Source organism: Meles meles, chromosome 6 (assembly GCF_922984935.1).
Source record: "Meles meles chromosome 6, mMelMel3.1 paternal haplotype, whole genome shotgun sequence".
In the NCBI taxonomy this organism is placed as follows: domain Eukaryota; kingdom Metazoa; phylum Chordata; class Mammalia; order Carnivora; family Mustelidae; genus Meles; species Meles meles.
Genome location: NC_060071.1, coordinates 115,551,750 through 115,573,354, shown reverse-complemented (window position 1 = coordinate 115,573,354; position 21,605 = coordinate 115,551,750). Strand labels below are relative to the sequence as shown.

The following is a 21,605-nucleotide window of genomic DNA, read 5'->3' as shown; positions in this document are numbered from 1 at the left end:
GCTCTGTTCTCAGGGGGTGTAGGGAGTGTTCCTCACCTCATAAACCTTTTCCCTCTCTCCCTTCCACCTCTCTTATGGCTCAGGTGGTGAACATGCTTGTGATTTTTGTCTGGTGAAAAGTCCTGAGCAATGACACACAAGGGAACTGGGCTATCTTGGAGAGAGGAGGAGGAAAAAAAAAAAGGTTTATATTTTCTTTAGGAAAGGAAAAAATGTATTTCTATATTGAATAAATAATAGGTACATCCAATGGTTAACACTCAAAAGATGCATGAAATGAGTATTATTCCCACCTCGGTCCCTCCAGATACCCAGTTCTTTTCCCAGGACCAATGCTATCAGTTTCTCATGCAACTTTCCAGGAATATTTTATGTATGTATTACCAAATGGTCTATATTATTTTCCCAGCTTTTTTTTTTTACTATACATTGTTGTATAATGTGCTTTTCCCCAACCCAAGATATATTGAAGATTGTTTTATTTCTATTAATATATAAACAACCTCTTTTTTTAATAGTAATTAAGTATTCCACTGTATGTACATACAATTTTAATTTAACCATCCCTTATTAGTGAACATTCCAGTATTTGTCTCTTTTTAAAAATGTAATGAATAACCTTATATATAGATTATTTCCCAATATATGAGTTTATCTGTAGGACGTATTCCTAGAAGTGGAATTACTAGGTCCAAAAATGTGCATATGTAATTCTGACCAAAATTGCCAAGTCTTGCCAAAATTGCCTCTGTTACTTTCTCTAGCAACATATGAATGTTTTCTTTTCCCACGCCCTTAACCAAACACCATATTTTATCACAATTTTCGATCTGTGCCCACCCAATAAGTGAAACAGTATCTTGATGTCATTGTACTTTTTGCTTTTAGTATAAAAATTTCAGACATACAAAAAAGTAGAGCTAAAAGTATAATGAATCATCACCTCGACTTAACAACTGTTCATTTTTCGCCATATTTGCTTGTCCTTTTTGGGGGTTGAAGGATTTTTTTTTAATTATTTAATTTTTTTTATAAACATATAATGTATTTATATCCCCAGGGGTACAGGTCTGTGAATCGCCAGGTTTACACACTTCACAGCACTCACCATATCACATACCCCCCCGCAGTGTCCATAACCCCACCCCCCTCTCCCTCTCCCCCCAAACTCTCAGTTTGTTTTGTGAGATTAAGAGTCACTTATGGTGTGCTCGCTTCGGCAGCACATATACTAAAAAAAGAGTCACTTATGGTTTGTCTCCCTCCTAATCCCATCTTGTTTCATTTATTCTTTTCCTACCCCCCAAACCCCCAACATTGCATCTCCACTTTCAGGGGTTGAAGTATTTTTAAAGTAAATTGAAGATCGTCACAACATTTTATCCCTAACACTGTAACACGTACCTTTGAAGAACAAGAACATGTCCCACCTAACCATAATACCTCTACACTTCCCTTTACCCCTAGCTTAAAGCTATGTGCTGGCAAAAATGCAGACTAAATAAAATTGACATCAACTCTAATATAATCTAATATTCCCTTAATATTCAAATTTTCCCCGTTGTCTCAAAAATGTCTTTTATGATTAATGTGCTCACACTAATTAAGGACCATTTATTAAATTTTGTGTATATGTTTATACTTTTAATTCGTACTTCTTTGACTACCTTGGACAAACTTGTGCACATTTAAGAGATTTTACAGTTTTTTGTTAACTTTTTGCTTACATACGTATGTCCATTTCACTACTGGATTGTTGGTCCTTTTCCTCGTTAATTTGTATATGTTCCTTATATCCCAAGTGAATTGCCCCTTTGTGATGTGAGTTACAAATATCTTTAGTCATTTGTTTGACTGTGCCTATCTAACCCACCCAAGTGTTTTTTTTTTTTTAATTAGGAGGAACAGAAATTTTGCCTGAAGTTTTTTTTTAATGTAGTTGAACTTTCAATCTTTTATTTTATGCCTTTGGATTTTGTGTCCTATACCAGCATTATATAAAAAAAAAAAAAAGTACTCAATCATGATTTGTTTTGGTATTTTTATGGTTTCATTTTTACATTTCAGTTTTTATCCAAATGAAATTGTCCTGGAGTGTGAGGTATATATTTAAGGAATTTTTCCTGGATAGCATCTAGTTTTGTCCACACCGTTTATCCAAAAATCCTTCTTTCCCCTTTGTTTTTGAAATACGACATTTATCAGGTATCAAATGCCTATCTGTACTTGGGACTATTTCTGTTCCATTGATATTTCTATTCATATTCTAGTAGCACACCGTTTTATCATTGTACATTTATGCTGTGACTTACTATCTGATAGGAAAAAACACCTGGGAAGGCCTGTTCCTCTTCTTTTGGGACTTTCCCTAGCGATTTTTGTTTTCCCAATGAGTTTTCTCATAGCTTCTCTAGTTTCCCTCGAATAATACAAGTTAAATATATTTAAAATAATATTCAATATAGATTAATTTAAAGTAAACTGACAACATTATGATACTGAGTTTTCCTATTCAAGAATTGGATGTGCCTTTCTACACGTGTTCAAATCTTTTGTGTGCCTCAGGAGCACACAAAGGAAAATTCAGGTTTTCTTTTAAATGTTTTTTAAAGATTTTATTTATTTCTTAGAGATAGTATGAGTTGAGGGAGGGGGCAGAGGGAAAGGGAGAAGCAGACTCCCCGCTGAGCAGGAAGCCCAAGGTGGCCTTGATCCCACGACCTTGGGATCATGACCTGAGCTGAAGGCAGATGTTTACCTGACTGAGCCACTCAGACGCCCCTCTGGTTTTCTTTATGTAGATTTTACACACTACTTATGTTTTTTTATTAACATATAATGTATTATTAGCCCCAGGGGTACAGGTCTGTGAATTGCAAGGTTTACACACTTCACAGCACTCACCATAGCACATACCTTCCCCAGGGTCCATAACCCAACCACCTTCTCCCTACCGCCCAAACCCCAGCAACCCCCAGTTTGTTTTGTGAGATTTAGAGTCTCTTATGGTTTGTCTCCCTCCCAATCCCATCTTGTTTCCTTTATTCCTTTCCTACCCCCTAAACCCCCCACATTGCCACTCAACTTCCTCATATCAGGGAGAGCATATGATAATTGTCTTTCTCTGATTGACTTTTTTCACTCAGCATAATACCCTCTAGTTCCATCCATGTCGTGGCAAATGGCAAGAGTTCATTTCTTTTGATGGCTGCATAGTATTCCATTATATATATATATATATATACCACATCTTCTTTATCCATTCATCTGTTGATGGACATCTAGGTTCCTTCCATAGTTTGGCTATTGTGGACATTGCTGCTATAAACATTCGGGTGCACGTGCCCCTTCGGATCACTGCGTTTGTATCTTTAGGGTAAATACCCAGTAGTGCAATTGCAGGGTAATAGGGTAGTTCTATTTTCAACTTTTTGAGGAACCTCCATGCTGTTTTCCAGAGTGGTTGCACCAGCTTGCATTTCCACCAACAGTGTAGGAGGGTTCCCCTTTCTCCGCATCCTCGCCAGCATCTGTCATTTCCTGACTTGTTAATTTTAGCCATTCTGACTGGTATGAGGTGGTGTCTCACTGTGGTTTTGATATGTATTTCCCTGATGCCGAGTGATGTGGAGCACTTTTTCATGTGTCTGTTGGCCCTCTGGATGTCTTCTTTACAGAGCTGTCTGTTCCTGTCCTCTGCCCATTTCTTGATTGGATTATTTGTTCTTTCGGTGTTGAGTTTGATAAATTCTTTATAGATTTTAGATACTAGCCCTTTATCTGATCTGTCATTTGCAAATATCTTGTCCCATTCTGTCAGTTGTCTTTTGGTTTTGTTAACTGTTTCCTTTGCTGTGCAAAAACTTCTTATATTGATGAAGTCCCACTAGTTGATTTTTGCCCTTGCTTTCCTTGCCTTTGGCAATGTTCCTAGGAAGAAGTTGCTGCAGCAGAGGTCAAAGAGGTTGCTGCCTGTGTTCTCCTCAAGGATTTTGATGGATTCCTTTCCACATGAGGTCCTTCATCCGTTTTGAGTCTATTTTCATGTGTAGTGTAAGGAAATGATCCAGTTTCATTTTTCTGCATATGGCTGTCCAATTTTCCCAACACCATTTCTTGAAGAGACTATCTTTTTTCCATTGGACATTCTTTCCTGCTTTGTCAAAGATTAGTTGACCATAGAGCTGAAGGTCTATTTCTGGGCTTTCTATTCTGTTCTGTTGATCTATTACACACTACTTTTTAAAGCTGAAACACCGTTTTGTTTTGTTTTTAAGTTATCATTAAGGGCCTTATAAACTAGCATTTTAGAAAATGATCCTGCCATCCCTTCAGTGGTATCTTTGGTCTCTAGGATTAAATCTAAACTTAGACTTTCATTCAGGACTTTCCATATTCTGCTAAAAACCTATTTCCACATATTTCCTGCTTACCTATGGCTACCCAGCAGCCCCCAAACAAGCTCCATCCTTCCATGCCTCTCTGTCTGGGAACGTATTGCCTCCCTGGCCCCCCTCCTCTTCTGCCTATCCAAAGGGATATTCATCATGAGACACCAACCGCCCATCTTGACTATTCCAATTAGAAATGACCTCTTTCCTCTTTGGCCCATGACCATTTACTGGATGTGCCATTTATCTGGTAATTAATCCAATATCACCTTGTGACAGGTTTTGTATTGTTAAAATGAACTGCCTTTTGGCTCTTGTGTGGTTACAGAATTAACTGCTTATGGGTTTTTGTCTTGTTTCCTCAGCTAGATCATGAGGCCCTTGGGGAGAGTGAGCCTGCCTTGTGTCCCCACAGCATCCAGGACAGGATCCTACACATTTTAATAGCAGTAGTAGTGATGCTAACAGCAATGAGGACTTTTACAGCTTAGTTTCCTGTTTGCCAGGCACTGTTCTAAATGCTTTCCATGTATAAACTCACTTGTTAGTGGATAAATATTTGTTTTGGTATTGTGAGTTTATTTGACCTCAAACCAAATCTTTGAAAATGAGTGTAAAAGAAAGATCACCCAGACACAATATCCAGACACTTGTTCTAGCTGGCTGATCAGAGAAGAAGGTGAGTTTTCTAGGAGAAGCCCTGACATGTAGGGGAGGACTGAGGATGGCCACAGCCTGAGAAGGAAAAAAAGAGGAAGAGGAACAGGCAGGAATGGAGATGCCCTAAGCTTGAGGGCGGCAGAAGCAGCAGGGTTTTCTGAGGCTCTGGCTTTGAGTCAGGCTATGCTGGTGGATTTTCTTCCTTTCCTGCACTGGCAGGGTTAAGGGTCTAGAAATAAGGTCTGGCCCTGAGCTAGACCTTGCTGAGGCCTCCATTCCACAGAGGGTCCCTGCATGATGGCCCAGGTCCCCTAGGGATAGTAGGCCTAGTGCATGACCATTGCCCCAGCCTGTCCACATTAGCTGGGTTCCCAGCCCGGCTGGCCCTGGGCCACCACCTCTCCTGCACTTGGAAGGTTCCTGATGAACGCCTGGGCCATGCTAGGAGTGAGTGTGCTGAGCGTGCTGATGTGGAACAACCAGAGCAAACAGCTAATGGAAATTAATTCCCACCCCTGGGCCTTTTCTCTCCTCAGGATCATCATTAGCTTCTCGGAATCTTTGCCATGTCTCAACACTGCAAAATGTATCAGGGTGCTGGGGATACTGGGTAATTTCGCCCTCACCTTCAAGTAAAAGGCAGCCAAGAAGCTGCCTCCCTGAGCTCTAAGCCTGTGGCTCCAACATTTTGGGGGTGCAGGAGGCTTCATTTTTGTGTTCAAAACTGGGGAGATCTAAGGGTAAGTGAGGACACATCTGTACTAATGTACATGCCAGCCCAGCAGCCCAGAGTTAAATCCCATGTCCCCAGCTAAAAGCACTTCCTTACCCTTTATCAAGCACAAATAAATGGGTTTCCCATTTAATGTACATGTTTCCCATGTAATAAAATTCTTGGATTCTTGAAAACAGGAAAAGGAGGAAGGAAGGAAGCACCTTGGGTTTTTGATACACTGATCTCTAAAGGCTCCGAGCATTTCAGCCCCTTGGTCAAAGCTCCACCATCATTTGGGTAAAAAAGGGCTAGCCCCTTCTTTAAACAGATCTCTTTTCTAAGGAAGGCACCATGGGGTTGTGACTGGTTCTGTTGAATCCCAACACGCCCCAGAATAAATGTCGTTGCTTCCTGTCCAATGCATCATTGAAACTTCAGTTACATTTGACTGAAGAGTCCTTGAAATCAGGAAAGTGGTTTAATTTGCTGCCAATAAAAGAGTAAGGTGGGGCGCCTGGGTGGCTCAGTGGGTTAAAGCCTCTGCCTTCAGCTCAGGTCATGATCCTAGGGTCCTGGGATTGAGCCCCGCATCGGGCTCTCTCCTCAGAGGGGAGTCTGCTTCCTCTCTCTCTCTCTCTCTCTCTGCCTACTTCTCTGCCTACTGCCTGTCAAATGAATAAATTAAAAAAAAAAAAAAAGAGTAAGGAGAGTTTTTCCCCCTGAAACTTTGCCCAGAGGCCCAGTATGAATGGATTGCCATTTTAATTTTATATGTGAGACTTACAGAGGCAGCAGCAATAATATTCCTCTTTGTGGAAGTCTTACTTCGAGGGCTGCCACTGACTTCTTTCCATGGGACACCAGCACTCATCTTCTTTTTGATAGAGTGTGTCTGCCTCAAGGATAGGGCTGTCTTTCCCACCCTTGAGTCCCACCTGCCCCCAGAGCCTAGCACCTCGCAGTTATACAGTAAACACTGGCTGAATGAATGAGTAAGTGTTTAAGTGTCTGAGTTCCTAACACTGAAATAGCAGTGCAATAGGAAGGGAGCTGACGCTGTGAGCCTCAGGAGCCGCCAGAATTATACCCTGGAGGCCACGCTGGCTGGGCTCCTCTTTTTGTTGTTGTTAAATCAGATATTTAATAATTTAAAAAGCCAACCCTGCCACGGTTGGGGCTCAGCCGAGCAGACATTTTGGGCTGCTCCCAGGGTACTGACCTCGCTCCTGGCCAGGCTGTTCTGAGTCTGCCCTTGCTGTGCCCGATCCCCACACGCCCTCCCCGGGGTTCCTCTGTGGCTCTAGGCCTAGCCCCACTGCCAGGCCAGCTCCTGCACCACAATGCCTGCAACCCCTTGCCACAAACTGTTCACTGAAGCCAGCAGAAAAAGAGTTCACCCCTCCTCCCCTCTTCTCTCCCTTTGTTTCTCTTTTCTGCCACTCTCCTCACTCTCTTTACCTTCTACCCCTCCCCTACTCTTTCTGCCGTCCCAGCTCCTCCCCTCTCTCCAGCATCTTGTTCAAACTGGACAGATTACCAGCATCTCGTTTACAGAGATGCTAAGAGGTACCTCCCCTGAGCTGGTACAGCATGGGCGAGAAGCCTGGTTTGGGCTGACGGCTGGTTTAGAGTGGGGATGTCATATCCACTTCTCAGGTCTGAAGATGGAGAACCCCTGCCTGCCGTTCTGGGGGCAAGAGATCCAGCATAACGCGATGGATAGCCGCCAACCCATGCTTCCCTTATCCCTGACCTCGTGTGGATCACACATTACCCCTTCCTTGCCTGTCATTCTTCTCTGCCTGCAAGGAGCTCTTGGAAGGCAGATAGTTGGTTTTACTTTTATGAATTATCAGACCAAGCCCAAGCCTGCCACCAACAGGAGCTGAATAAATGTGCAGTCGACTACAGTACAGCTCTGGAGCACCTACTGTATACCAGGCTCTGGGCCTTAGGGATATAGAAGTGAACCAGACAAGATTTCACTGGGCTGGAGATACCTGTACTCTTGAAGGAGAGATGGGCTTTCAACTCCTATGAATGCGAAGCAAGTTGTAAATAAGAAATGAGTATTTCAGGGGTGAAGGCACACACAGGGAGGCCTAACCTAGCCAAGGGGTCAGGAAAAGCTATTTGGAGAAGCCCTACCTCTACAGGACAAATAGGAGTTGGTTGGAGGGGGTGGAGGAGGGGAAGGGCAAGAGGGACCGTTCTAGGCAGAGAGAATGTTGGATGAGAAGTTGGGTGAACCTGGCATTGAATTCTGAGCTTACCAGTACAAAGGGACAGCATTCTGCCAGGCACAGGAAACAGGTGGCTGAATTAGGGGTGCGTAGCCACAATGCATAGAATGCGGTGGTGGAAGTTATCTCTTCATTGCCTCGTCATGGCACACGGACCCATGTCTCCCAAGGCTACACTCTGATCACAAACATTCCTAGGAAGGGGGTGAAATAGACACTTCAGCACCCCCTGCCAAGGATCAGGGAACCCTGGAATTAAGAGACAACCTTCAGCCCTGTGTCATTTTGCACACTGACATGCCAACCCCAGGCACCTCACCCAAGTCTCTTCTTCCCACTCAGATGAGCGGGAAGTTGTTCAGAAGAAGACCTTCACAAAATGGGTGAACTCGAACCTGGCTCGCGTGCCCTGCCGCATCACCGACCTCTACAAGGACCTGCGGGATGGGCGCATGCTCATCAAGCTGCTGGAGGTGCTCTCTGGAGAGAAGCTGGTAAAGCCCCTCTGCCCGAGCCCCGTGGTGGGTGCTGTGCCTCCTCTTTAGAAAAGACGTGGTCTGGGGGTGTTTCCAGCTCTTCCGGCCTTCCAGGGTTTTATTACTTATGGATGTGAGATGTCCGTGTGGCTCACTGAGTTCTCTGACATGTTCTCGGAATGTATCACCTTTGGGCCATTGCCGCATCTTCATGCTTCTCCCGAAAGCCTTACAAAGCTCTTGATTCCTCCGCTGGGGACTTGGGCCCCTGTGGCTGGCCTGCAGTGGACCCACCTCAGCGTCCTTGTGCGGGCTGAGAGAGATTCTGTTACCCAGCTGGAGAAATAGGCATCCTTCTTAGAACCAAGAGAAGAGCATGGAAGATAATTTCCTGTGTATTCTATGCCCCTTATGAGTGGAAATGTAGTATAAGCCCTTGCCGTTGTGACCCACCGGGCAGTGATGTTGCCTCTGAGGGAGAACCAGAGTAACGTTCAAGTTTTGCTCAGTCACTTCCACCGTAACCTTGGCTCTATCAGTCAGGACCTTCTTTTCCTTGTTTCCCCCTAAGTATAAAATTATACCTGTACCTGATACTCAGGGTTTGAATGAAAAGGTACTACATATTCCCATTATTTTTTTAACTGCAGGCTCCTGCCTCTTGCCCTGTGTTGAAAGGCCACTAGAAAGAGTTACCACTGGGAACCCTTTACATGATGTGGTTCCTCTTGATGGTCCCCTTGAGTTTTGGCTGGAGCCATTTGGGGGTGGGGATGGAAGAGGTTGGTTGGTGGGATAGCCCCCGTTACCAATCACCAAAAAAAAAAGCCGCTCTTACGACCAGCAGTTAATAGTTCTTAGAACTGTGCCTGGCATGTAGTAAGTGCTCAATTAACTATTTGATGTGTTAGTGCTTTTGAATGGCATTTATTACCCCTCAGAAGTCTTTGTTCAGACCTAGGAATAGTACCAGTGCAGCCTAATTACAGAGCTTTGGGTGCTAAAGGAAGGGGGAGTGTCTGAACTTTGCAGGAAGGTTGGAGTTGAAAAGCATCAAGGACTGAACGTGAGAGTTAAAGATTGGCCAGGAGGGTGGAGGAGGGGATGCAGATGATGGGAGCTGGTCCAGGCTGCATCCATCTCTGGGGCAACTGTGAGGTCCCTCCATGCCCATGCCCATGGGGCCAATGCCATCCCTCAGCCAAAGCCCACAAAGGGGAAGATGCGCATCCACTGCCTGGAGAATGTGGACAAGGCCCTACAGTTCCTCAAGGAGCAGCGTGTACACCTGGAAAACATGGGCTCCCATGACATCGTGGATGGCAACCACCGCCTGGTCCTGGGCCTCATCTGGACCATCATCCTTCGCTTCCAGGTAGGTTCTTGGGGGAGCAGAGGGAGTGGGGGAGCCTCTCTGGGCCAGGGCTTAGGAACCTTATAAAATGGTGAATGAAGTGTGAGTGTTTGTGCACGTTCTGGGAGGCTAGAAACTTGTCGTATGGGGCAGTGTTTATAGGAAGTAGTGACCATCGTCTGCACTGACTAATCGCTGAAGCTTGGGGTGAGCTGTTCAGTCAACAGTGTAGTCTTTTGAGGGAGAAGATAGAAACCAGTAGCTGGGGTGAGGTCTGGCTGGGAGATCTGGTTTTGTCCCTTTCCCTCAACATGTGTAACTTTTTGTTTTTTTTTTTAGTTGTTTGATTCAGAATTTACAAAAACAATATAGAAGATCTAGATTGTTTTTAAATCAGAAACTTTTCTCTTCCCTCCCTGAAATTCAAGGTCTGTTATTTGTAAGGAAATTTAGAAAGTGCAAGGGAAGGAAAGCAAGGCCTTCCACCTGCTGGCTTGGGGAGAGGAAAAATCTAGTCCTGAGGGTCTGGAGGAAAAGGGGGATAAAGAGAGCATGCAACTCACAGACTGAAGATCTCATCCGAGGGGCCCTGGGTTTCCAGTTGTGGATGTGTATGGTTAAACAGTAGTGACCACGGAACTGAGGAGAATGAAAAGGAAAGAGGAGATACTAATCAAAACCCAATACCTTTCAGTTTTCACATTGTCCCTTACAGGACATTGTGCCTCAGAGGAGGATTTGGGGCATCTTATTTATTCTCAGTATCCCATTAGTTATCTAGTTAGAGCTGTCTCCTCTGACATGAGGAGGACATCCCTGGCCCATTACAGCCAACTAAGGTGGGGAAACAGGCCACGGGGACCCAGGGTTGGCAAGGCAGATAGAGAGCTAAGAAGGAAGAAAGAGGGAAGGAGCTTCCCAGGGAGAACAGGAAGGCACGGATCCAGATGCAACTCTCATTTCTCTCTCTCGTTCCTGCACCCCTAGATTCAGGACATTGTTGTACAAACTCAGGAAGGTCGTGAGACACGCTCGGCCAAGGACGCGTTGCTGTTGTGGTGTCAGATGAAGACAGCAGGGTAAGCCCTGGGCACCAGTTCACTACTCCATTCCCCACTGTCCTCCTGCTTCCCCCAAGGACCACCGTACCCAAGGGACACACATACCATCGCCCAGAACTATAGCAGCTTCAGTGTGACAGATGCAAAACGTATTCTGACCTGATTCTTGGAGACCTGGAATTCAGGATTCCTTCCCAGAGTTGCCTGGGTCAGACTGTGGTGTCCGTTGGGTGTGTGAGTGTCTTGGGCCCACCTTAGGGAGGAACCTCTTCATGTAGCTTAACTGCTCTCTGTTGTTGAAGGGGCCCAAGAAGGGGTGGATCCATTTCTCTCCCGTGTATGGGTCCCTCAGTTCTGACACTTTCGAGAACCCCAAAATAGTCTGTCTCTTAGGTCTTAATGTTTCTTTTGGATACAGCTACCCCCAGGTCAATGTCACCAACTTCACCTCCAGCTGGAAGGATGGCCTGGCCTTTAACGCCCTGATACACAAGCACCGGTAAGAGGGAGGGGAGGGCTGAGGGCGGAACCCCTGGGCTGCTCAGATACAGCACGCACCGCATGTAGGTCCCTCCAAGCCTTCTCTCACTGTCGGCTTCCCTCCCTCCCTGAAACCCCAGGCATGCCCTGTGTCCCTTCCCCCACTTCAGGTGCTCACAGCTGTCCCTCCCCTGCTTCTGTCTCCTCCTTCCACTTCTGCCCAGCTGTCTGTCCAGTGTCTTTGCTTCGTGCTGGGGCTGCCCAGTAGGTGGGGGATGCTGCGGCCACCGCCTTTTAGCAGTCTGGCCTTGTCCCCAGGCCTGACCTGATTGACTTTGATAAGCTGAAGGACTCGAACGCGCGGCACAACCTGGAGCACGCCTTCAAGGTGGCTGAGCGCCAGCTGGGCATCATCCCGCTCCTGGACCCCGAAGGTGAGCGGCACCTGCTCCAGCCCTCGGCTGCTGGGAGGGAGGCAGTGTTCCTGCCAGAGGGAGCCCTGGACTGCCGGGGGAATTGGGAGGAGTCTGGGCCTGGCGCAGGGCCAGCCATGGACACAGCGAGGGGCTGGTGGCTGGGCCAGCGCTCTGCTCCGGGCCGGCTCTTCAGATCCATGGTGGTTCCTGACCCTCACCTGGCCCAGCCAGGGGCCCATTTGTCATCTATGGATCCTTCTTCTTCACTCTTTCCACACCGTTTGTGGTCCTAGTATGGAGTTCATCCTCTGGCGAAAATCACAATCACACTTTCATTCTCAACCTCTGGTTGTTGCTTGGTACCTGGAGTTGAATTTCCTGCTGGAGGAACAGGGAGCTGAACCCTCTGAGCCCAAGGTTTCCAGCTTCCAGTTGGGTCCTGAGCATGCACTCTTTCCCCTTGCAGATGTCTTCACAGAAAACCCCGATGAGAAGTCCATCATTACCTACGTGGTGGCGTTTTACCACTACTTCTCCAAGATGAAGGTGCTCGCGGTAGAGGGCAAGCGTGTTGGCAAGGTACAGAGCTGATTTGCAGGGTGTCACCTTGGTTCCCTGTTTGCCACACGGTGATGTTCCCTTCCTGTCCTGAGAGCTCTGTGCCTGCGCCCCAGCTGCAGGGAAGGGAGACAGATCAATCCCCACCACCGTCCTCCGAAGCCAAGCACTGCCACGTTAATGGCTCCCAAGCTAAATTCCAAGGCAAGCTGCTGGTCTGTCCTGAAAAATATCCTGGGCTACAGCTCTGAGCCCCTCTTCCCCATCTTCTGAACACTTCCATGGGACACAGTGGGCTTCTACATATTAGTCGGATGTGGTTCTGGGCCTCTTCACTCGTAGTGTATCGGGAACCCAATCCACTGTACAGACCCTCCTGCCAGATTCCTTTCCCCTGCCAGTCCACAGCACCCCAAGGGTAGAGACCATTTCTCATTCACCCTTGTGTGCCTGGTGTTTAGCAGAGGCAGTGCCTAGAAGCCTTGGATTCCTAATAATGCATTTTACAATGAACAAAACCTCAGCCTTCCTCGTGGCTGATGTCCTGGCCCAGCAAACTTACCAGTCTTTTATAGGGTTGGGGCAGAGGTGGAGCTACCCGTGAACCCCAGCGGAGCTAGCTCCCTGCGAATCTTGCCAGTCCCCTCCTCCTGCCTTAGCAGTGTTTTTGAGTTCAGGGAACAAACCCAACACGGAACACTCTGGCTTCACAATGAAGGTGGCCCCACCAGTGGCCTCATTGATGTCACTGATCTTCTGATAAGGATCAGTAATAAAGTGATTCCGTAGGTCATTGACCATGCCATTGAGACGGAGAAGATGATTGAAAAGTATAGTGGGCTGGCCACAGAGCTGCTCACGTGGATTGAGCAGACCATCGCCGTCCTGAACAGCCGCAAGTTTGCCAACTCCCTGACGGGCGTCCAACAACAGCTACAGGCTTTCAGCACCTACCGCACCGTGGAGAAGCCCCCCAAGTAAGGGTCTGGGCTCTGGGAGGCTGGGCATCCATGGCTAGGAGCCCGACTGCCAAAGGCAGAGCCAGGCTCTGGGCCTTGAGCAGTATACCCGGAGGTGTAACCTAGAAACGAGAGAGCATCACATTTGTCATCTCCTTCATCCCCCCCTTGCTCTCCTGCTCCCAAGCCATCAGCCTGGAGGAAAGGGGCATTGATGAGTAACCAGAGAAAGTACTAGAAAGTTTCTCTCTGAGAAACTCCGAAGCACTGAGCTGTGCTTTGTTACCTGGTAATGACCTCTGTATCCACAGCCCCAGGGCTCTCTGTATGGGGTCTTGCTGATGACCAGACACATCCTATTTCTCTCCAATCTGTCACTGCTCATCAACAGAGCATGTGGGGACCTCTCAGGACCTCTGCTTCACCCAGTGAGACCCAGTGAGGGATCAAGTACACGTATGTCTGCACAACCACACCCATGCGTGTGAATGCATGCACAGACACACCCATAGGCATGTGGACACACAAACAGAGGGGGCATTCCAGCTCACCTGCCCTTAGCTTGTCCAGCTTTTCTGAAGCAAGTCTCCAGCTCATCGGTGGTATCCTTGGCCCTGTTCCTTCCCCTCACCTCCCACACTTCATTCATGACTCTCCAACAGGGAAAGGTGAGACACGGAGTCTAAAATGTACTATAAGCAAGTAACCGATTTCTGGCCTGACAGTAACCCACTTTTTTAAAGTCCTAAATTCAGTACAGATAACCTCCCCTGGGCTTCTTTCAGGTCGCACACCACAGGGGTGCTACCTCTTGGCCGAGTAGATGGTGCTCTGGGCCCCAGCCCACTTGAAATGACTGTGAATGGTCAGTTCTGTTAGGCTGGCCTCAGGTGGGGACCTGGTCGACAGCCCATCTTCGACCACTATGTGGGAGGTGCAGAAGTAGGCAGATACTGGTGTCCATGCAGAAATGTAAAAGCATGCAGTTCCATTGAGCTGAGTCTCAAGACATTCACCCTGCTGTCAGTTCTCATCTATACCTGCTCTCCGCCTGGAGCGCAGCCTCTCCTCTCCCCTCAGAAGCAGCAGGCCTTTAGGACTTGTCTGGATGGCTGCTCAGTAGTCCGGTGAAAGTTGCTTTCAAGACAGTATGTTCTTATGTGGCTAATATTCCTTCTAAGGTTTTATTGGCTCGTCAGTTAAAAAAACAACTAAAGAGCTAGTCAGAAGTCTTCATCGTTCACAGAACAGGGAAGAGATTTCTCTGTGTTGCTTGGTAAAACTCTTGGTGTCTGCAGGAATTACTAGAATCCTCCAGTTAGCCATTCCCCTGGGGAAGCAGATGACAAGCAAACACTGTGGAGGCTCTTGTATTTTTTCTGGTTTGTATTTTAAAGACTCAGCCCCTAGTAGATCACAGTTGGTGAGTATGATAGATGTTTTAACAGGTAAATTAACCTATATATCCTCTTTATTTTTTGTTTTTAAAGAAAATATGTTTCACTATCTAAGCTCCAAGATATGCCAGGGTTCCATGTTGACTAGCAAAACATTTGGCAATGGGGACCTCAACATTAATCTCCCTCCCTCTGTTTTCTTGACAGGTTCCAGGAGAAGGGGAATCTGGAAGTCCTACTTTTTACCATCCAGTCCCGGATGAGAGCCAACAATCAGAAAGTGTATACCCCTCATGATGGGAAACTAGTGTCAGACATCAACCGGGTACAGCTGTGTTTTCCATTATACATTCCCCGCGGGGTAGCTGAGTTTCTGACAAGGTCACAGGGAATGGTTACTGGACAGGGTTAAACCAAGCCACTTTCTGTTGGTGTTATTAACTACACATGCTGGCTATTTGGGGTTACTCTCTGAACCTAGTTCTGAGAGGTCCTACACCACGCACTGTCCATTAGCTCAGCCCCCTGCTCAGATGCCCAGAGTCCATTTTCGGAGCTAGTTTTATAGCTTAGTCTCTATAGATTCCTGAGTTTCTCTGACTATAGAATGAGTATTACCTGCTTATGACAGAAGGGAAACACCTTCGATAGTTCAGGGATTGGAGGCTTTGCACCACTTGGATGTTCTAACACAATGAAAGTAGCCATGAGTCAGTGAGAATGTACTGAACTCCCACAGAGACAAGTAATGTTATATCAGGCCAGCAGTCTAAGGCAGGTTTAGGGGAGGAGGGAACTGGGAAGTCAGGACCAGTGCTCCCCAAATCTTTGGCAGCCAAACGATTTGCTGAACTTTAGGCTCTGCCTGGATTCCTGAAATCACTCAGTGTTGGGTAAAAGAGCTGGAACCCCCAAGTCCAGGCGTGCCCCTGTGCCCCAAGAATTCTCATCTATCCCCCACACAGGCCTGGGAAAGTCTGGAGGAGGCTGAGTATCAGCGGGAGCTGGCCCTGAGGAATGAGCTCATTCGACAAGAGAAGCTGGAGCAGGTGGCCCGGCGCTTTGACCGGAAGGCTGCCATGAGGGAGACGTGGCTCAATGAAAACCAGCGCCTCGTGGCTCAGGTAGTGGGAGACACGCAGGGCATGGCAGGCGGCAGAAGCTTTCCAGAGCCCCCAGCGGTCAGCGGGGCTAGAGACCCAGCTTGCCTCTCGGTGGCAGCCAGATAAGCCCCGCCACAGGCCTTGCAGCCCTGGGTAGATCCAGATTCACGCTTGAGGAAGAACTTTCTCTACAGACTCTGGCCCTAAAGGCCAGGTCAGATTCCACTAGTTGAAAATTGACCCCGGGGATGTGCGCCATAAGAGCGTCTGTTGCTTCCCACTTAAGAGTCTGGACTCAAATGTCCGGGCAGGCCAAAGCCAGTGTTGTGAGAGAACTGGAGGGTGCGTGCCTCATCGATCACATGGGGGCGAGCCATGTGCTTACAGCTGCAGGGCTCCTGAGTGAGCAGCGGCCCCTTCCTGCCCAGAATCGGGTAGGTCCCTCCCAGGCAGGGTGGTGAGCGCCAGCAGGCCGCCAGAGGGCTCTGTGAGTGACTCACACACAGCATTCCCGCACGCATGGCACAGTGAATAAAATTATGAGCTGCTTTTCAAGGTTCCTATAAGACATGTAGTCTTTGGAACTTGGCTCTGACAAGATCAGCTGAAAAAGACAGCACAGAATGAGCTCCTCGGCGATGGGTTTTCCCTTCAGGCCACTGTTCAGAAGGGGCCCACTGTTTCTCTGTGTTTAAGGGGACCAGCCAAGGGGGGCCCAAGTAAGTTGCCTGCTTTTCTCCCTGTGGGCCAGGATAACTTTGGGTATGACCTGGCGGCCGTGGAGGCTGCCAAGAAGAAGCACGAGGCCATCGAGACGGACACGGCTGCTTACGAGGAGCGGGTGAAGGCCCTGGAGGACCTGGCCCAGGAGCTGGAGAAGGAGAATTACCACGACCAGAAGCGCATCACGGCCCGCAAGGACAACATCCTGCGCCTGTGGAGCTACCTGCAGGAGCTGTTGCGGTCCCGGCGCCAGAGGCTCGAGGCCACCCTGGCCTTGCAGAAGCTCTTCCAGGACATGCTGCACAGCATTGACTGGATGGACGAGATCAAGGTGCGCCCTGGAGGCTGCCCGTCCCCGCGCTCCCGTGCCCCTGAGCCCACCTCCATGCTGGGGGGAGGGGGTGTCCTGCAGTTAGTGCTGCTTCCTTAGATGCCTCCCAGCCAAGCATGACCCTGAGCCAGCATGGAGAAACTGAGGCACTGCGGTGTGTGGCTGCCTCTGCCTAGCAACTGCTTGGCTCCCTCTGCTCCAGACAAGTCACCAGCCCGGGTCCACAGTATTTCAGGTGACCGAGACATCTTGGGCTCATGGTAGCACAGGTGCCAACCTACAGGACCTAGAAATGATAGACCAGAATCAGGAGTCCAGAGAATCAGGCTCTGAGTGATCACAGTTTGAGTCTGGTTCGAATCCAGACCTCCCAGCCTAAGGGCAACCAAGAAGTCTGAATCTCCTCTCCCTCCACCACAGTGGGTCTCACCGAGGACGCCCAGCAGACCGACCATGGAGCTTTCTTAAAATACACATGCTCAGGCCCCAAACCTTGAGACAGATGCAGGAGATCAAGTGTGAGGCTTGAGCTTCTGAAAAATGTTCCATGCCTGATTCTGAAAGGCACTCCCAGTAGGAAGTCCTGTTCTGTAGCTTCCACGCGGAGTGGCATCCATTTTCCAGCTGCATCTGACTCCCAGGCCCAAATACCATGGACACTCCTTTTGGAGGGGTCTCTTCTCCTAGCAGGTACGTGTCTTCACCTCTCCTCGTCCCCTCTACCTGGTCTGTCCTCTTTGCCAGGCTCACCTCTTGTCTGCCGAGTTCGGGAAGCACTTGTTGGAGGTCGAGGACTTGCTACAGAAGCACAAGTTGATGGAGGCTGACATCGCCATCCAAGGGGACAAAGTGAGGGCCATCACCGCAGCCACTCTGCAGTTCACCGAGGAGAAAGGTGAGGCCGCAGCTGTCTCTCCATCCCCTGGCTGAGCGTTCTAGCACCCGAGCGTGGATCAGTCTCCTAGCTTTAGAATTCTGCTTCTTCCATCAGCTAATGGTGCAAGAAAGAAGCTTGAAGGAAAGCAGAATTCTCTAGGAAGCAGGCAGCTGCTTGGGTAATCTGATCAGAAGGCGTTTAGAAGCACCAGCAAGGCATCATCTGCCTTTTATTCACTCTGCTAGTTCAAGATACAACAGAGACAATCTAGGTTTCTAGCCTCGGGTCTTTTTTTTTTTTAATTTAAATAAAGTTTTGTTTAAGTAATCTCTACACCCAACAGAGGGTTCAAACTCATGATCTGGAGATCAGGAGTCGCACACTCTTCCAGTTGAGCCAGCCAGGCACCCCTCTAGCTTTGGGTCTTAAATAAAAGAAGTTGTTGCCTTTTTGAAGAGTCATCTTGAAATCTGGGCCTTTTTATTCTGTTTTATTTTATTTTATTTCATCTTATTAAATTAATAAGATTAATTTATTTGAGAGAGAGAGGAGGGACAGAGGGAGAGGGAAAGAGTTTTAGGCAGACTTTGTGTAGCGCTCAGAGCCCAACATGGGGCTCAATCCATGACCTTGCACTGGAATCAAGATTCAGATGCTTAACCGACTGTGCCCCCAGGGTTCCTGGGTGTCTGGGCCCTTTAAAAAAAAAAAATTCTTGTTGTGCGTTTCTACTGAGAGCAGACCCAACTTACTCCTGAAGTGTTAGTGGGAACTAATTATAAAGAACCTGGCCTGCCATCTGAGCAATTGTGCCCGCTATGTAATCCCACAGCCCCCGTGAGACGGCAGGTTCTAGATCATGGGGTTCTAGCCTAGCAGCTGATCTAAAGCTTGCCCACAAGCAAAGCCCTGACTTCTTTTGTCTTCCCTTCTCTCATTCTTCTCAGGATACCAGCCTTGTGACCCCCAGGTTATCCGGGACCGTGTCAGCCACCTGGAGCAGTGCTTTGAGGAGCTGAGCAACATGGCAGCCGGGCGGAAGGCCCAGCTGCAGCAGTCGAAGCGGCTCTGGAAGTTCTTCTGGGAGATGGATGAGGCCGAGAGCTGGATCAAGGAGAAGGAACAGATCTACTCTTCCCTGGACTATGGCAAGGACCTGACGAGTGTGCTCATCTTACAGCGCAAGCACAAGGCCTTTGAGGATGAGCTCCGCGGACTGGACACCCACCTGAAGCAGATCTTCCAGGAGGCAGAGGACATGGTCGCACGGAAGCAGTTTGGGCACCCACAGATTGAGGCCCGAATCAAGGAGGTGTCCGCCCAGTGGGACCAGCTGAAGGAGCTGGCTGCCTTTCGCAAGAAGAACCTCCAGGATGCCGAGAACTTCTTCCAGTTCCAGGGGGACGCTGACGACCTGAAGGCCTGGCTGCAGGACGCCCACCGGCTGCTCTCGGGCGAAGACGTGGGGCAGGATGAGGGGGCCACGCGGGCCCTCGGGAAGAAGCACAAGGACTTCCTGGAGGAGCTGGAGGAGAGCCGCGGGGTGATGGAGCATCTGGAACAGCAGGCCCAGGACTTCCCCCAAGAGTTTCGGGATTCCCCAGATGTGACCAACCGGCTGCAGGCCCTCCGGGAGCTCTACCAGCAGGTGGTGGCCCAGGCAGACCTGCGTCGGCAGAGGCTGCAGGACGCCCTGGACCTGTACACGGTGTTTGGGGAGACAGATGCCTGTGAGCTGTGGATGGGGGAGAAGGAGAAGTGGCTCGCCCAGATGGAGATCCCAGACACACTGGAGGACCTGGAGGTTGCACGGCACAGGTCAGAGTCCGACTTTCTCTTCCTCACCTCCCTCCACTATGGCCTGCACTCCACCCCCCACCTAGGGTGGGAACCACCTCTCCATCAGCAAGGTTCTCTTTGAGAGGTGATAGGATGCCCTTTATGGCTGAGGCTATGCATCAGAGTCACGGGTTTTTATCAGCCTCTGTGGCTTTGGGTCTTTTACACTGTGGGGCCTTCCTTAAAATAAAGGGGGTCTTTCTAGACAAGGTATTGAATTCCTTTTCAGCCACAGCGGTCTTTGTTCAAATGAATTGTAGACAGAACCCCTGACACAGAGCACAGAGGAAAACAGAACTGTTGAGTGAAGGGGGAGGTGAGAAGTCAGAACCCCATCAGCTCTAGCTTTCCATGGCAGTTCCTCAGCCACAGAACTCCCAAGGACCCCAGGGACCAGTTTCCAAAGCACCAGGCTGCAAGGCCACTCTCCTTTCCAGTACTCTGATTGTTTCCGTGCTCGGGCATGGGGGAGCATGCCCCCATCCACGTGGCCCTCCTAAGCGCAGAATCAGAGAGGTGAGGAGCATGAGAGGCCGCTCCCTAGAGCATGCTGAAGTGGGCCCAGGTTGCTGAAGGGAAGGGTCCACTTTCAGAATTACATTCCTGCCCCCGGCCGTGCCCCTTTCTCCTAGGACAGAGCACCTGGCTGGGGAGGGGATCCTTCAGGGCAAGGTGCCAAGGCATGAAATTAGGGCCCAAGGGCTACAGCTGTGGCCCTGGAGGTATGGCAGGTGTTCTCTGAGGTGATCAACAGCCCCCATACACACCTCTTCATTCCCCTCTGCCTTTCCATTGAGCCAGTGGCCTATGGAGTAAGCAACCAGCATTTTACTAGCCTGGTCCAAGAAATCCTAAACCATGAAACTGAACCCATGAACCAGGAAATAGGGTATGTCAGCATATCTTTTTCCTTTCTGCCGCCTTACCCCATCAAATGTGTTCTGGAGATGGAAGGAGAAAGCAAGAGCTCCACATTCCAGAGACTGGGTGGTAGGTAGGCAAAGTGCCCATGCTTCCTCCCCAGTCATCTTCTTTGTCCGTATCAGGTTTGACATTCTGGACCAGGAGATGAAGACCTTGATGACACAGATTGACGGCGTGAACCTCGCTGCCAACAGCCTGGTAGACAGCGGCCACCCTCGCAGTGCGGAAGTGAAGCAGTACCAGGACCACCTGAATGACAGGTGGGGCGTGGGTAGGGCTGGGGCTGAGGGCGGCGCCTTCTCTCGGCAACCGACTGGGGGGTGACCCCGATGTCAGGATGCCTGCCATGCATTGCCCTTTTGTCCCCTCCAAGCTCTTGTCGTTCTCAGCCCCAGTCTCCTTCTGACTCTGGAGCAGTAGCTACAAGGGGGAGGCCCTGCATGGTGAATGCGGTGAATGCCGTGGGGGCAGGGCACATATCCTGGGGGATGGAGGAGCCATTCTGAGTGCACGCGTTGTTAGCATCAGGCCATATGCTACTCATGCCACATTTCCCCAGACATTCGTAGGCCAGGAAAATTGCTTTCTGAGAGCTCTTAAGTACTGTCCATAAAAGAAAGCTCCAGCCTGTGCCAAAATGCAGCATCAATAATGAGGATGGCTTGAATGACGAGGAGAATTAGCAGGAAGCCTTGAGCACACTTTGTGGCTGGAACAAAAAAACGGGCCCCGAGGAGCCTTTGGAGATGGGGTGCTTTCGGTCTGAGGTATAATTGCCATGAGTTCCTCAAGGATCTCTGAGGACAGCACATGACAGCCTGTGTTCCTGTTTGTTACCCAGGGCCGCGCACACACAGTGCCACGTGTTCACCAGCTCCTCATTGTCCCAGCCCCTTTCCCCACACTTGTGTCTGAGCCTTGCTCTGTCGGAAGCGATCTGGGAGGTGGAGTTAGGAAAAGACCCAGTTGTGTGGGGAAATAAAATAAAAGGAGGTCAGCACAGTAGAGAACCTCTATAATCTGAGGTTTATGAGGAAGGGGAAGATGCTCCTTTGTTCTTCTTTGGGCTTGGAGGTAATGGCGTGGGGGTATGTTGTG

At 48.9% G+C, this 21,605-nt stretch overlaps 1 protein-coding gene across 4 annotated transcripts in view; it reads left to right on the top strand.

The window, feature by feature from the left end:
- The window catches only part of SPTB (spectrin beta, erythrocytic), a 118,749-nt gene that overhangs the window by 60,603 nt on the left and 36,541 nt on the right, over nucleotides 1-21,605 (top strand). For all 4 annotated transcript variants that reach the window (XM_046007939.1, XM_046007936.1, XM_046007937.1 and 1 more), the window contains exons 3-15: nucleotides 8,352-8,503; nucleotides 9,687-9,860; nucleotides 10,827-10,918; nucleotides 11,319-11,399; nucleotides 11,699-11,814; nucleotides 12,263-12,375; nucleotides 13,144-13,331; nucleotides 14,918-15,035; nucleotides 15,676-15,834; nucleotides 16,565-16,867; nucleotides 17,612-17,762; nucleotides 18,692-19,562; nucleotides 20,630-20,767. In XM_046007939.1, coding sequence (XP_045863895.1) covers nucleotides 8,352-8,503; nucleotides 9,687-9,860; nucleotides 10,827-10,918; nucleotides 11,319-11,399; nucleotides 11,699-11,814; nucleotides 12,263-12,375; nucleotides 13,144-13,331; nucleotides 14,918-15,035; nucleotides 15,676-15,834; nucleotides 16,565-16,867; nucleotides 17,612-17,762; nucleotides 18,692-19,562; nucleotides 20,630-20,767 — 2,656 coding nt within the window. The remainder of the gene's footprint in view (nucleotides 1-8,351; nucleotides 8,504-9,686; nucleotides 9,861-10,826; nucleotides 10,919-11,318; nucleotides 11,400-11,698; nucleotides 11,815-12,262; nucleotides 12,376-13,143; nucleotides 13,332-14,917; nucleotides 15,036-15,675; nucleotides 15,835-16,564; nucleotides 16,868-17,611; nucleotides 17,763-18,691; nucleotides 19,563-20,629; nucleotides 20,768-21,605) is intronic.